Genomic DNA, 16,330 nt, shown 5'->3' on the forward strand with positions numbered 1-16,330 from the left:
TTCCCTAGATTGTTATTTCTAGTGGTGTTAACAGACTGTGTATTTAGGTCCTGGGCCTGTATGTTTTGGATGGACTCATTAAACACTTTTTGCATCTACTGAGCCTCCTCCTGCACCAGTTGTGGTCGTAGAGGACACACTGCTGACCGGTGCTGGAGGAGCTCGTCAGGGAGTCGAGAGGGCAGGCAGAGCGCTGCTCGAACATCCCAGGTGAGTCCGCACCAGACTCACCCAGAGCTCCCTGTTGGTAATATGTATGTGTATGTTTCCTTTCCTGAATTTTCCCCTCACTCCCAGCATAAGGCGCTAGTAGATTCAGGCGCAGCGGGGAGCTTTATTGATCGTGGGTTCGCTAATAAGTTAGGGATTCCCTTGGTTCAGTTGGACCAACCCTTCTCCATGCACGCCTTAGATAGTCGACCACTAGGGTCAGGGCTGGTCAGGGAGGCCACGGTCCCACTGGACATGGTGACGCGAGGGGGGCATGAGGAGCGGATTAGTCTCTACCTCATTGACTCTCCTGCGTTTCCGGTGGTACTGGGGTTTCCCTGGTTGGCTGATCACAATCCTAAAATTTCGTGGAGACAGGGGGCTCTAGAGGGGTGGTCAGAGGAGTGCTCAGGTAGGTGTTTAGGTGTTTCCATCGGTGCAACGACGGTGGAGAGTCCAGACCAAGTCTCCACCGTGCGCATCCCCCCCGAATATGACGATTTGGCTATCATTTTCTGTAAGAAGAGGGCGACCCAATTACCACCTCATCGTAGTGGGGATTGTGCGATAGACCTCCAGGTTAACGCTGCTCTTCCTAGGAGTCACGTGTATCCCTTGTCACAGGAGGAGACAGTGGCTATGGAGACATATCACTGAATCTCTGAGACAGGGATACATTCGGCCATCCATGTCACCCGTCTCTTCGAGTTTCTTTTTTTTGTGAAGAAGAAGGATGGAGGTCTGCGTCCGTGTATTGACTATCGAGGTCTAAATACCATTACAGTGGGGTTCAGTTACCCACTACCTCTCATCGCCACGGCAGTGGAGTCATTCCACGGAGCACGCTTCTTCACAAAACTGGATCTCAGGAGCGCGTATAATTTGGTGCGTATCCGAGATGGAGATGAGTGGAAAACCACATTTAGTACCACATCTGGCCATTATGTGTACCTGCACGGGCAGGGTGTGGTAGTCTACATCGATGACATTTCGATCTATTCCGCTACACGTGCCGCGCATGTGTCCCTGGTGCACAAGGTACTTGGACGATTGCTGGAGCATGACCTATACGTCAAGGCCGAGAAATGCGTGTTTTCCAAACAAACCTTCTCCTTTCTGGGGTATCGCATTTCCACATCTGGGGTGGTGATGGAATGTGACCGCACTGCTGCCGTGCGTAATTGGCCGACTCCGACCACGGTGAAAGAAGTGCAGCGGTTTTTAGGGTTTGCCAATTACTACCGGAGGTTTATCCTGGGTTTTGGACAGGTGGCTGCTCCCATTACCTCACTGCTAAAGGGGGAGTCGGTGCGTTTGAGGTGGTCGGCGGAGGCGGACAAAGCTTTTAGTCGTCTGAAGGCTCTGTTCACCGATGCACCCGTCTTGGCACATCCGGATCCCTCTTTACCATTCATAGTGGAGGTTGATGCGTCTTAGGCTGGGGTTGGAGCTGTGCTCTCACAGCGCTCGGGCACGCCCCCAAAGCTTCGCCCCTGCGCTTTCTTCTCTAGGAAGCTCAGTCAGGCGGCGCGAAACTATGATGTGGGGGACCGGGAGTTGTTGGCTGTGGCCAGAGCCCTGAAGGTGTGGAGACATTGGCTTGAGGGAGCGAAACACTCTTTTCTCATCTGGACTGACCACCGTAATCTGGAGTACATCCGGGTGGCGAGGAGACTAAATCCCCGTCAGGCTAGGTGGGCGATGTTTTTCACCAGATTCCGCTTCACCATCTCGTATAGACCAGGTTCCCAAAACACTAAGGCTGATGCACTGTCCTGTCTCTATGACACTGAGGAGAGGTCGATCAATCCCACTCCCATACTACCGGCCTCTTGCCTGGTGGCGCCGGTGGTGTGGGAGGTGGATGCGGACATCGAGCGGGCATCACGATCAGACCCCCCTCCACCAGGTTGTCCAGCTGGTCGGAAGTACGTTCCGCTTGGTGTTCGCGATAGATTGATCAGATGGGCTCACACGCTACCCTCTGGTCATCCAGGTATTGATCGGACGGTGCGGGGTCTTAGAGGGAAGTACTGGTGGCCCACTTTAGCTAAGGAGGTGAGGATGTACGTCTCTTCCTGTTCGGTGTGTGCTCAGTGTAAGGCTCCTAGACACCTGCTTAGAGGGGAGTTACAGCCCCTTCCCGTTCCACAGCGACCTTGGTCCCACCTGTTGGTGGATTTTCTCACTGATCTTCCTCTATCACAGGGGAACACTACGATCCTGGTCGTTGTGGATAAGTCCTGTCGTCTCCTCCCTTTGCCCGGTCTGCCTACGGCCCTGCAGACCGCAGAGGCCCTGTTTACACACGTCTTCCGGCACTATGGGGTGCCTGAGGACATAGTTTCTGATCGGGGTCCCCAGTTTACGTCCAGGGTGTGGAGGGTGTTGATGGAGCATCTGGGGGTCTCGATCAGCCTGTCATCTGGTTTTCACCCCAAGAGTAATGGGCAGGTGGAAAGAGTTAATCAGGATGTGGGCAGGTTTTTGCGGTCATATTGCCAGGACCGGCCAGGAGAGTGGGCGAGGTTCGTCCCATGGGCCGAGATAACCCAGAATTCACTCCGCCACTCTTCCATGAACATGTCACCGTTTCAGTGCATGTTGGGCTATCAGCCAGTCCTGGTACCATGGCATCAGGGCCAGACCGAGGTTCCTGCGGTGGAGGATTGGGTGCAGCACTCAAAGGAGACCTGGAGGTCCGTCCAAGAGTCTCTTAAACAGGCTGGGGGACGGCAGAAGGTGAGCGATGACCGCCACCGCAGTAAGGCTCACTAGCTTTAAGCTTTAAGCACCAGCTGTCAGAGCAGCTCACAGATCACTGCACCTGTACATAGCCCATCTATAATTTAGCCCAAACAACTACCTCTTCCCCTACTGTATATATTGATTTTATTTTGCTCCTTTGCACCCCATTATCTCTATTTCTACTTTGCACTTTCTTCTACTACAAATCTACCATTCCAGTGTTTTACTTGCTATATTGCATTTACTTTGCCACCATGGACTTTTTTTGCCTTTACCTCCCTTATCTCACCTCATTTGCTCACATTGTACATAGACGTATTTTTCTACTGTATTATTGACTGTATATTTGTTTTACTCCATGTGTAACTCTGTGTTGTTGTATGTTGTCGAACTGCTTTGCTTTATCTTGGCCAGGTCGCAATTGTAAATGAGAACTTGTTCTCAACTTGCCTACCTGGTTAAATAAAGGTGAAATAAAAAATAAATAAAAAAGGCTCCAGTGTTCACGCCAGGAGACCGGGTCTGACTCTCGACCCGAAACCTGCCCCTCCGCCTGCCCTGCCGGAAGCTGGGCCCACGGTTTGTAGGGCCATTTAAAGTCCTGAGGAGAATAAACGAGGTATGTTATAGGGTACAGCTTCCCCCTTACTATCGTATTAACCCCTCGTTTCATGTGTCTCTCCTCAGGCCGGTGGTAGCTGGTCCACTGCAGGACGCTGAGGTACGGGAGGTCCCTCCGCCCCCCCGGACATCGAGGGGGCACCGGCGTACACTGTACGGTCCATCCTGGACTCTAGGCGCCAGGTGGGGGGCCTGCAGTACCTCGTGTATTGGGAGGGGTTCGGCCCGGAGGAGAGGTGCTGGGTAAGGAGGGGGGACATCTTGGACCCATCATTGCTAAGTGAGTTCCACAGCCGCCGTACGGATCGCCCTGCGCCTCGTCCCCCGGGTCGTCCTCGAGGCCGGTGTCGGCGCGCTACGGGAGCCGCGCGTCGGGGGGGTACTGTCACGAGGACCTGAAATACCTTTACAAACCTTTATCCTGAGGACCTGGTGACCTGAAATACCTTTACAAACCTTTACCCTGAGAACCTGGTGACCTGAAATACCTTTACCCTGAGAACCTGGTGACCTGAAATACCTATACAAACCTTTACCCTGAGGATACGAGTCGATTTCCTAGTGACACACACACACACACAGACGTACACATAAATGCAGGCCTGCACTCTCCCTCTCTCTCTCACACACACACACACACACGGTAGAGGACTAAGAGGTAAGAGTGTTGTGACTCAGGAGGTTGACATTCAGAGTAGGTCCTGGTAGAGGAAGTAAAGACTGGGACCAGGTGGGGAGCGACTTGGAACGCGGACGCTTTGTTACACAACCCATCTGGACACAACTCACAGTGGCTTAAGTTGTGCTCTTTCATTGACCTGAATCAACTCAAGATATTTCTCTGTCCATTCCCACAGTGGCTGGGCAATGGGCTTCTTTATAAGGCCTGAATCAACTCGAGATATTTCTATGTCCATCCCATCTTATCCTTGCCATGAAATCCAACCGTCAAAAGAGGATAGGAGTGTGAGTGATAAGACTTACAGAAGCAGTGACCGTAGCACATCCCAGATACGTGAGAAGACATATGAGCTAAATGACTGTGGTGTTGCCGTGAGCAACAATCAGGGTTCCCAGTCATAAAGAGAACAGTGAATTCATAATCATGCCTCCACAGGCTCTGACTCAATGTTTGAGTCTCAAATGGCACCCTATTCCCTACATAGTGCACTACTTTCAACGAGGGCCCTGATCAAAAGTAGTGCACTATAAAGTGAATAGGGTGCCATTTGGTACTCGACCAATGTGTCTCTTAACAGATCCTCCTCGACCGGTAGAAATGTCTACATCAACTGCCTCTATGAGCAACTAATATGCTTCTTATTTGATCGTGGAGTCACGCTCGCACACACCCCCGCACACACCCCCGCAGCTCGCCTATGGCCACAAAGGGATTTTATAATGAGCACCTTTGCCGAAAATAAGTAGAAACCAACGTTTCCTACCCAAGGCTCCTATGAAGGGTATCCTACGACGAAACCTAAGCCTGTTTGTATGTCCTGAAAATACATTCTCAGATCCGATGAGATAGGATCAGATCAGATGAGATACTGAGTGTTCCATTTTCTTTCTTGTTATTTTCCTGGATATTCCATTAAAGTGTCCTTTCCTGGAACATCCCAAAACCTGATCTGACCAGCTCTGCTTAGATTCTTCCTCTTGGTCTCCCTGTTCTAACTGAGCAGTAAGTGGGTGCACTAGGCTACTTCTGAATGTGTTGTTGTTGATTATGTTTTACTAACTTCTCTTTTATATTGTATAATGTAATTCAGCTCTTAGACGCTGTTGATGCTATTATAATGTAATTCAGGTCTTAGTCACTGTTGATACTATTGTAGTGTAATTGTAAATCCATTGCCCTAATGTACCAGTCTGTTTCCCCACAAATGACAACCTGGTACACAGCAATCAAAACAATCAGTATGAGCTGTAACATAACATGTTGTTGATAGTCTCCTGATAGTCTCCTGATAGTCTCCTGATATTCTCCTGATATTCTCCTGTTATTCTCCTGATATTCTCCTGATATTCTCCTGATATTCTCCTGATAGTCTCCTGATAGTCTCCTGATATTCTCCTGATATTCTCCTGATATTCTCCTGTTATTCTCCTGATATTCTCCTGATATTCTCCTGATAGTCTCCTGATATTCTCCTGATATTCTCCTGATAGTCTCCTGATAGTCTCCTGATATTCTCCTGATAGTCTCCTGATATTCTCCTGATAGTCTCCTGATAGTCTCCTGATAGTCTCCTGATATTCTCCTGATATTCTCCTGATAGTCTCCTGATAGTCTCCTGATATTCTCCTGATATTCTCCTGATATTCTCCTGATATTCTCCTGTTATTCTCCTGATATTCTCCTGATATTCTCCTGATATTCTCCTGATAGTCTCCTGATATTCTCCTGATATTCTCCTGATATTCTCCTGATATTCTCCTGATAGTCTCCTGATAGTCTCCTGATATTCTCCTGATAGTCTCCTGATATTCTCCTGATATTCTCCTGATATTCTCCTGATATTCTCCTGATATTCTCCTGATAGTCTCCTGATATTCTCCTGATAGTCTCCTGATAGTCTCCTGATAGTCTCCTGATATTCTCCTGATATTCTCCTGTTATTCTCCTGATAGTCTCCTGTTATTCTCCTGATATTCTCCTGTTATTCTCCTGATAGTCTCCTGATAGTCTCCTGTTATTCTCCTACTTCTCACAGGAGACCGCCTTTAAGGCAGCTTACACACATCACATGAATATGTCAGTGCTTTTCTCCCTCCATCCTTGCTCCCTCTCTCACTCTCTCTTCCTTTCTGTCTCTTTCGCTCTCTCTCCATCTACAATACTGCAGCACAGAGCCTTTGATTCCTCATTTCCACCCTCCCTCATCCCTCTTTCCTCTCCTCCCTCTGAGTCCTCCCTCCTTTCCTCTCCTCCCTCTATGTCCTCCCTCCTTTCCCCACCCCTCCCTCTGTGTTCCATTGCGACAGCTTCATTCAGCAGCTCCTCCTGCTGCATTCACCCATCCCTCTAGCCGTCCTTCTCTCCATCCCTCCATCCCTCCTTCTCTCCAACCCTGTGTAACGCAGCCTCCTCTCCCTCCATCTGGACTCTGGGGAGGTTTGCAGGCCCAGCCAGAAAAACACACTGCCAGTGAGCATAGTGTAGGTTATGGGAAAGAAGGGCTCTCATTCCCTCCATGTTTCAGAAAGGGTAGCCACATAAGAGACTTCATTCCCCACTAAGCAAGGAGAAAAAGATACACAACCTTCCCCTTGCCACAATACAATATGTACAGTTGAAGTCAGAAGTTTACATACATTTAGGTTGGAGTCATTAAAACTTTTTTTTCAACCACTCCACAAATTTCTTGTTAACAAACTATAGTTTTGGCAAGTCGGTTAGGACATCTACTTGGTGCATGACACAAGTACTTTTTCCAACAATTGTTAACAGACAGATTATTTCACCTATAATTCACTGTATCACAATTCCAGTGGGTCTGAAGTTTACATACACTAAGTTGACTCAGTGCCTCTTTGCTTGACATTATGGGAAAATCAAAAGAAATCAGCCAAGACCTCAGAAAAAAATTGTAGACCTCCACAAGTCTGGTTCATCCTTGGGAGCAATTTCCAAACACCTGAAGGTACCACGTTCATCTGTAGTACGCAAGTATAAACACCATGGGACCACACAGCCGTCATACCGCTCAGGAAGGAGGCGCATTCTGTCTCCAAGAGATGAATGTACTTTGGTGCGAAAAGTGCAAATCAATCCCAGAACAACAGCAAAGGACCTTGTGAAGATGCTGGAGGAAACAGGTAAAAAGGTTTCTATATCCACAGTAAAACAAGTCCTACATCGACATAACCTGAAAGGCGGCTCAACAAGGAAGAAGCCACTGATCCAAAACCGCCATAAAAAAGCCAGACTACGGTTTGCAACTGCACATGCGGACAAAGATCGTACTTTTTGGAGAAATGTCCTATGGTCTGATGAAACAAAAATAGAATTGTTGGCCATAATGACCATCGTTATGTTAAGAGGAAAAAGGGGGAGGCTTGCAAGCCAAAGAACACCATCCCAACCGTGAAGCACGGGGTGGCAGCATCATGTTGTGGGGGTGCTTTGCTGCAGGAGGGACTGGTGCACTTTACAAAATAGATGGCATCATGAGGAAAGGAAAATTATGTGGATATATTGAAGCAACATCTCAAGACATCAGTCAGGAAGTTAAAGCTTAGTCGCAAATGGGTCTTCCAAATGAACAATGACCCCAAGAATACTTCCAAAGCTGTGGCAAAATGGCTTAAGGACAACAAAGTCAAGGTATTGGAGTGGCCATCACAAAGCCCTGATCTCAATCCTATAGAACATTTTTGGGCAGAACTGAAAAAGCGTGTGCGAGCAAGGAGGCCTACAAACCTGACTCAGTTACACCAGCTCTGTCAGGAGGAATGGGCCAAAATTCACCCAACTTATTGTGGGAAGCTAGTGAAAGGCTATCCGAAACGTTTGACCCAAATTAAACAATTTAAAGGCAATGCTACCAAATACTACTTGAGTGTATGTACATTTCTGACCCACTGGGAATGTGATGAAATAAATAAAAGCTGAAATAAATAATTCTCTCTACTATTATTCTGACATTTCACATTCTTAAAATAAAGTTGTTATCCTAACTGACCTAAGACAGGAAGTTTTTAATAGGATTAAATGTCAGGAATTGTTAAAAACTGAGTTTAAATGTATTTGGCTAAGGTGTATGTAAACTTCCGACTTCAACTGTACCTGCTTTTATTCATTCCAAAAATGTTGTCTGTGTGGCAAAGCTTTACTAAAATTAATGCCAACAAGGCTGAATGTAAAACAAACCTGCTCAAAATCCTGTCTAAGGAATTCGGCCTGTTTGAAGCCACAAACAAGAGGTAAAAATACCTGCAGCACCTGTTTGAGGCGCTCGCCACAATCCAGGCCACCTCCGTGAAGGCCGTTAGAGCCTTCTCAGTCTGTGGCCAATGTATGACGAAGATCAGAAGCCGCCTGAGTCTGGGAAGCTTTTTGAGAGCCCACTTCAGCAGAAAAAAAATCTAAGTTAAACAGGTCAGCCTACCAGGTCTATGCAAATGATTTTGTTTGTTCATTTGCTACAGGATAGACCTACCAGGTTGGTTTACATTGTTATAGCCTATAGCCTATAGTTTGTGTAGAAAATGTTATTCTGGGTCTCCCGAGTGGCACAGCGGTCTAAGGCACTGCATCGCAGTGCTTGAGGGGTCACTTCAGACCTGGGCTCGATCCCAGGCTGTGTCAAAACTGTCCGTGATCGGGAGTCCCATAGGGCGGCGCACAATTGGCCCATCGTCAGCTGGATTAGGGGAGGGTTTGGCCGGGGGGGGGCTTTACTTGGCTCATCGCGCTGTGGCCGGCCCGGGCACCTTGTTACAACCTGCAGGCTGATTTCGGTCGTCAGTTGAATGGTGTTTCCTCCGACACATTGGTGCAGCTGGTTTCCGGGTTAAGCAGGCGGGTGTTAAGGAGCGTGATGGTGAGGTGATATAGAGAGCAGCTGTTGCTGTTACACCATCTAAGTGATCGATAGTTGGTATGCCTTATTTACTTTGAAGAACTACTAAAATAGTGATTTTGTCAAGACAGCAGCTCTATAAAGATGAGATGATGACTTGGAATGAAATAATAAAGTCATCAAATAAAAACAGATGTAATATACACAACTGAAATATTTTATTCAAGTAATGTGAATAAATGATGGTTAATAAGTGATGAGCAGTAATGGTCAGTCACTACCATCATGGGACTTTTATTAACTGTTTTAGTCTGTGTTGTTACAGCATTCAACCCCATAATGCACAGTGCTATTAATATTTTAAAAAGTATTGAAACCGAAATCGCAAAAACTGTGATTATTTTGTAATAATCTAAACCGAAACTGAACCGGACGAAAAACGTACTAATCGCTCAGCACTATTAGCTGGTATTATATTCTTTTAAAAACCACTTCTGGTTTGAATGGGAATACCGGGAAGCCCGGTCATTTCTTGCAATTTTCTTGGGAAGGAAAATTGGTGCATTCTCAAGGAAAATATGAAACCCTAATTCAAACGCAGGAAACAGTCAGTTGAGAAATATTATATTGCCTCTACTGTTCTGAACTCTACTGTACATTTCAGCTGTCCCTGCTCGCCAAATATCCTCCACTGTTTGAAAATAAATGCACAACACAATTCAAAGGCCTTGAAGAAGTAAACATTGCAAAAACAAAGCTTGAATAACTGTTATTTTATTCAGACACACGCACTTCACTCTATCTCTCTGTCTTCCAGCTCTCTCTCCCTCCCTCTCTCTCCCTTCCCTCATTCTCTCTACCGCCGTCTCTCTCTCTCGCTCTCTCTCTCGCCCCTCTCTTTCTCCCAATCTCTCTTTCTCTTCCCTCCTTTAGCACGTTCTTAATCAGCCTGAAACATAATCAAGCTGGACACCGAGGCCTGACTGTGGATGTTGAGCCCTTCAGTGAACAAGCAGATCCCTCGCTACACAGTTCTGTACACAGTCTGCAATCAAAAAGCCTCAGCAATAACTATCTTTTTACCGCTGATCATTCTGTTCTTATGTGCAACTTGCTATAATGTTATTATATTATGCGTGTGGTGGTGCATATTAAGATCAGGTCTTTGTAGCTTTCAGTCTGGATTAATGCTGTCTGCTAAATCCTTTGATGGTCCCTGCCTTGCTGTTTGACCCTTGGATTAGTTTTGCTGTTTGACCCTTGGATTAGTTTTGCTGTTTGACCCCTGAAGTAGTTTGTTCCCATTACAGATACTACTGTATGATGCTGTTTATCATGGGAGTGACTGGGCAGAGACTACAGTTGCATCCCAAATGGCATTTTATTCCCTACATAGTGCACTATAGGCCCTTGTCAAAAGTAGTGCACTATATAGGAAATATGGCGTCATTTGGGATGCACACTACTGCCGTATGGCTGACTGGCTTAGCCTTAGTCAGCAGGGAGGGAGGGTGCATAGAGACAACTGAAAAATCCCATGCAGTATTTCCATCAAATTCATTTATGTAACCGACTAACTGTAGCTGTCTACTGGCCAGGGCGTACTGCTAGGGTTGTCGACATACCGTGGCTATCTTTAGTGTATTGTGGCGAGGACATGGTATTGCACAAGTTGTCGCTGAACTCCATTGCTATGCAATTACAGAGCTATTACCAAATGATTATGTAACAGCAATGTTGTTACTGTAATTACAATGTTATTACCAAGGTTTAGGAGTTGAACTCTAAACCTTAGTGGTGATAACACAGTCGGCAGAAGAGATAACTTAGATCTCATAGACTCCCGTGTGGCGCAGCGGTCTAAGGCACATCTCAGTGCAAGAGGCGTCACTGCAGTCCCTGGTTCGAATCCAGGCTGCATCACATCCAGCCGTGATTGGGAGTCCCATAGGGTGGCGCACAATTGGCCCAGCGTCGTCCGGGTTTGGCCGGGGTAGGCCATCATTGTAAATAAGAATTTGTTCTTAACTGACTTGCCTAGTTAAATAAAGGTTACATTTTTTTTATCTGTATTAAATAGCCACAATAACACAGATGAAAGTACAGTGTGCCAGCCAGTGCACAAATACTTTACCTCACCCACATCGTGATCTAGTGGTATGACATTACCCACATCAGGATAAAGTGGTATGACATCATCCACATCAGGAGCCAGTGTTATGCAAACTGTAGTATTCAGACCAGATCCAGGGATCTAGCTGCAGTATTCAGACCAGATCCAGGGAGCTAGCTGCAGTATTCAGACCAGATCCAGAGAGCTAGCTGCAGTATTCAGACCAGATCCAGAGAGCTAGCTGCAGTATTCAGACCAGATCCAGAGAGCTAGCTGCAGTATTCAGACCAGATCCAGAGAGCTAGCTGTAGTATTCAGACCAGATCCAGAGAGCTAGCTGCAGTATTCAGACCAGATCCAGAGAGCTAGCTGCAGTATTCAGACCAGATCCAGAGAGCTAGCTGTAGTATTCAGACCAGATCCAGGGAGCTAGCCGCAGTATTCAGACCAGATCCAGAGAGCTAGCTGCAGTATTCAGACCAGATCCAGAGAGCTAGCTGCAGTATTCAGACCAGATCCAGAGAGCTAGCTGCAGTATTCAGACCAGATCCAGAGAGCTAGCTGCAGTATTCAGACCAGGTCCAGAGAGCTAGCTGCAGTATTCAGACCAGGTCCAGAGAGCTAGCTGCAGTATTCAGACCAGGTCCAGGGAGCTAGCTGCAGTATTCAGACCAGATCCAGGGAGCTAGCTGCAGTATTCAGACCAGATCCAGGGAGCTAGCTGCAGTATTCAGACCAGATCCAGGGAGCTAGCTGCAGTATTCAGACCAGGTCCAGAGAGCTAGCTGCAGTATTCAGACTATATCCAGGGAGCTAGCTGCAGGGGTGGGATGGAAGGGATGGCATCCTGTCTAACAACAGCTTGTGATGTTACCTAGCAGGGTGTCAACCTGGCCTATTTCATAAAGAAAACACATCACTGAAAAGTCCCTCTCCAGTATAGTGATGAGAGCTAAGATGGCATCCTGTCTAGTAACAACAGCTTGTGATGTTACCTAGCAGGGTGTCAACCTGGCCTATTTCATAATGAAAAAATGTCACTGAAACTGTGAAATCCCTCTCCAGTTCAGACTTGTTTACATGATGCTGATACATTTGACTAGCTGAATTGTAGCAGCAAATAATTGTTTTTCATTACTCCCTGTAACCTTGATATACACTTCCTTCCTCTATGATGTGACATGATATTCAAGTATTGATGATCAATGCAAAGACAAGTCTAATCAGAATCGATTCAGACATAACGTTTAGCAGGAAACCTCTCTCTCGCTCCCTCTCTGTCTCTCTATCTCTGTTGGAATGGGACCATCGTTGGCTGAAGAGTTTGCCCTCCATCTCTAATTCCTCAGTGAGGTGACCGTGAATAGTATTATCTCTGATGATGCGATCTAACTCACTGGAGCTCAGTGGAGGATGCCAGCCTGCCAGGCCAGCCATACTTAGTTTAGACATTGGGCTTCCTGCCTCAGGCTTCACTACGATGCCAGCCTGCCAGGCCAGCCATACATAGTTCAGCATTGGGCTTCCTGCCTGAAGTCTTCGCTATGCCACTACTCCCAAAATGCTCATTACCAGGGATATCATGATGTACCTAGTCGCCATAATGAAGGACAAATGGCATCATCCATCATATGGCGGGGCAGAGAGACAGACAAAGAGACATAGACAGACAGACAGACAGACAGACAGACAGACAGACAGACAGACAGACAGTGAGAGAGAGAGAGACAGACAGACAGACAAACAGACAGACAGACAGACAGACAGACAGACAGACAGACAGACAGACAGACAGACAGACAGACAGGAGAGAGAGAGAGACAGACAGACACAAGAAAAAACAACAGACAGACAGAAGAAGACAGACAAAGACAGTGAGAGAGAGAGAGACAGCAAAGACAGACAGACAGACAGACAGACAGACAGACAGACAGACAGACAGACAGACAGACAGACAGACAGACAGACAGACAGACAGACAGACAGACTGTAGGACAGGAATAATGAATAATAGATGATTAGGTGAATGGCGATGCTTTGATAAATGTAACACTGCTGGGAGAGCTATCGATTATTTGCTTCTGGTTCTCACTTTTATTCCTGATATTCTCTGATCTTCTTCAAGTTTCATATTCTTCGGGCTGCTGTCTGTACTGGTAGGCCTAATCCTGAGTCTTCCTTCACATCTCAGCATCCTCTTATATTTCCAGAACATGACTGAAGGATGCGGTCCAGACATTGATCCCAGTACAGGAAGCTATGATATTCCCCAACACTAGATTATATTTGCCTTGAAGTCATTGTTTCAAACCCATGCCTTTTCTGATTATGTTTCCAAACGACTTATCAAAGGAATATTTGCAGTCTGTACGAGCCATCTCTCAGGCCTCTTGAGGTGTCAAATTTACAAAAACAACACATTGTTTAAATAAAATGTAAAAAATATGTTCTTATTTTCGTCACTAAGTGAGCATATTGCACCATTCCATTAGTGACCTACTACAGTTGTCCTGTATCAATAATGTATTGTATTCAATGTCTTTGCTGCATTAGGATGACTACAGCTCTTCTCCCAAATAGAAGCATTTTTGTTTTTCCACAGTCTCCAATCTTTCTATAGGCTTATCGTATACAGTAAGGCACTGCCTTGACACATCTCATGATCACTGTGCAATAATATGTCAGGTGGTCCATTCATTCATCATCTTTCTAGATTCATCAATTTACTCTTCAATACAAATTAGTAAATGTGCACTTTATAATTGAGATGGCTTGATGCAAAGGCATTCTATTGTCCACACATAGGCTATTGCACAAGGTGCAAATGACATCAGAGAATGGGTTGGAATACATGGCCATGTATAAAATGGTGAATGGTCTACCGTTCAAGTTGATACACATCTAATTCAACTTCATTGTAGGTCTTGATCAGATCTAAAGAAGCAATGTCAATCAGTAGAATTATGTGCACCTAGTGTTCCTCTGTCAGGTACACGCATGACATTCTATCAGTGTACTGTAATTCATGTCCACATTACTAGGACAGGTCGAGTGACTTCAATCAGGCACGGTGTATTGACCTACAAAGGTTGTCAAAATAATACTGAATATGATCAAACCACGTAGAAAATATGGCTGAAATAGCCTTCTAAACTCTAAATCATAGACTACCATTCATTCCCCTTTGTATGGCCATATTAATTGATGTTGCAACATTGTTTCCATTATATTATCCATGGCTGATACATAAAGAAAACACATCAAGCATATATGCACTAGCGGAAAACAACATTTTGTCCTGCATCAAAACGATATCCTATCAAATCAACGCATTTTTACCACTTCCATCACACTACTACCCACCGATGTATATAATATAGCTACACAGGACAACAGAGTCAAATCAAAAAGTTTGTTATTGTCGCTATCGCGTTCCAAAGCGGAAAGCATTGGTTAACCTTCGTAGCAGATCAATCAATATTCATCACCCCACCCTTCAGCAGTTCCCGCTGCATTAATATCACTGTTCCACGCATAGCTCCCGCACAGCACCGCGCAGACCTACCATTCCGTGCCAGCTGACGACGATCCGGTGACAGTTCTGTTCAAAACATTCCGACGGGAGACATTTAACGACTTTACATGCACAGAATAATAAACGTGAAGATGGAGATAACTAGAAAGAAAGAAAAAAAACACAGCGATGGATGAAGAATATCTTAGAAAAAAATCGCGATTGCAATGCTGAATCACTCCCCGTTCACCGTATTGCAACCATTGTGTTGCAAGATGCTGGCTGTACAACCATTGTGGACCTACCAGAGAAGAGGAGGGAGAAGAAGAAAAAAAACAAGGGGTTTAGGGAAATAAGTTGCTATGGCAACCGAAAGGAGCAAATGTGACGTCAATGCTCGGAGCACATAGGAGGGCCTGGATGGGAGGGAGGAGAGAAGGCTCTAGCTACCCTCTCTCTCTCTCTCTCTCTCTCTCTCTCTCTCTCTCTCTGTCTCTCTCTCTCTCCCTCTCTCTCTCTCTCTCTCTCTCTCCCCCCTCTCTCTCTCTCTCTCTCTCTCTCTCTCTCTCTGTCTCTCTCTCTCTCCCTCTCTCTCTCTCTCTCCCTCCCTCTCTCTCTCTCTCTCTCTCTCTCTCTCTCTCTCCTTCTCTCTCTCTCTCCTTTCTCTCTGATCCTGCACCTTCCTCCCTCTGAGCATGGCCATATCAGTAGGCCTCACTCATCAGCCCACACACACACACAGCTTTCCTTTTTTGATTCTATAAACATTTAAGAATGCAAACATAGTGTAGGCGACAGATAATGAATGTAAAACACACTCCACAGCTCAAATTCAATGATTGTGCCTGTGCAAACTGAACCGTTTTAATGTATTTTTATATATATCTTGTTTACCTTTATTTAACTAGGCCAGTCAGTTAAGAACTAATTCTTATTTACAATGACTGCCTACCAAAAGGCAAAAGGCCTCCTGCGGGGATGGGGTCTGGGATTAAAATAAATAAATAATAATGTATAAATATAGGACAAAACACATCAAGACATGAGACAACACTACATAAAGAGAGAGCTAAGAAAAACAACATTGCAAGGCAGCAACACATGGCAACACAGCATGGTAGCAACACAACATGTTAGCAGCACAAAACATTGTACAAACATTATTGGGCACAGACAACAGCACAAAGGGCAAGAAGGTAGAAACAACAATACATCACGCAAAGCAGCCACAACTGTCAGTAAGAGTGTCCATGATTAAGTCTTCGAATGAAGAGATTGAGATAAAACTGTCCAGTTTGAGTGTTTGTTGCAGCTTGTTCCAGTCGCTAGCTGCAGCAAACTGAAAAGAGGAGCGACCCAGGTGCTTTAGGGACCTTTAGAATAATGTGACTGGCAGAACGGGTGTTGTATGTGGAGGATGAGGGCTGCAGTAGATATCTCAGATAGTGGGGAGTGAGGCCTAAGAGGGTTTTATAAATAAACATCAACCAGTGGGTCTTGCGATGGGTATACAGAGATGACCAGTTTACAGAGGAGTATAGAGTGCAGTGATGCGTCCTATAAGGAGCATTGGTGGCAAATCTGATGGCCGAATGG

The 16,330-nt window shown here is 45.9% G+C and overlaps 1 protein-coding gene across 12 annotated transcripts in view; it reads right to left on the reverse strand.

Annotated features, from left to right (window-relative positions):
• mapk10 (mitogen-activated protein kinase 10) overlaps positions 1-15,076 on the reverse strand; it is a 115,199-nt gene extending 100,123 nt beyond the window's left edge. For 8 of the 12 annotated variants that reach the window (XM_014138907.2, XM_014138909.2, XM_014138915.2 and 5 more), the window contains exon 1: positions 14,786-15,075. In XM_014138907.2, coding sequence (XP_013994382.1) covers positions 14,786-14,788 — 3 coding nt within the window. In that variant the 5' untranslated portion in view covers positions 14,789-15,075. Of the gene's footprint in view, positions 1-14,785 lie in introns of all 12 variants that reach the window. The other 4 variants (XM_014138912.2, XM_014138911.2, XM_014138910.2 and 1 more) reach the window with 3 other exon arrangements.
• Between the last annotated feature and the right edge of the window lie 1,254 nt (positions 15,077-16,330).

The sequence above is a fragment of the Salmo salar genome, chromosome ssa13 (genome assembly GCF_905237065.1).
Source record: "Salmo salar chromosome ssa13, Ssal_v3.1, whole genome shotgun sequence".
Classification (NCBI taxonomy): domain Eukaryota; kingdom Metazoa; phylum Chordata; class Actinopteri; order Salmoniformes; family Salmonidae; genus Salmo; species Salmo salar.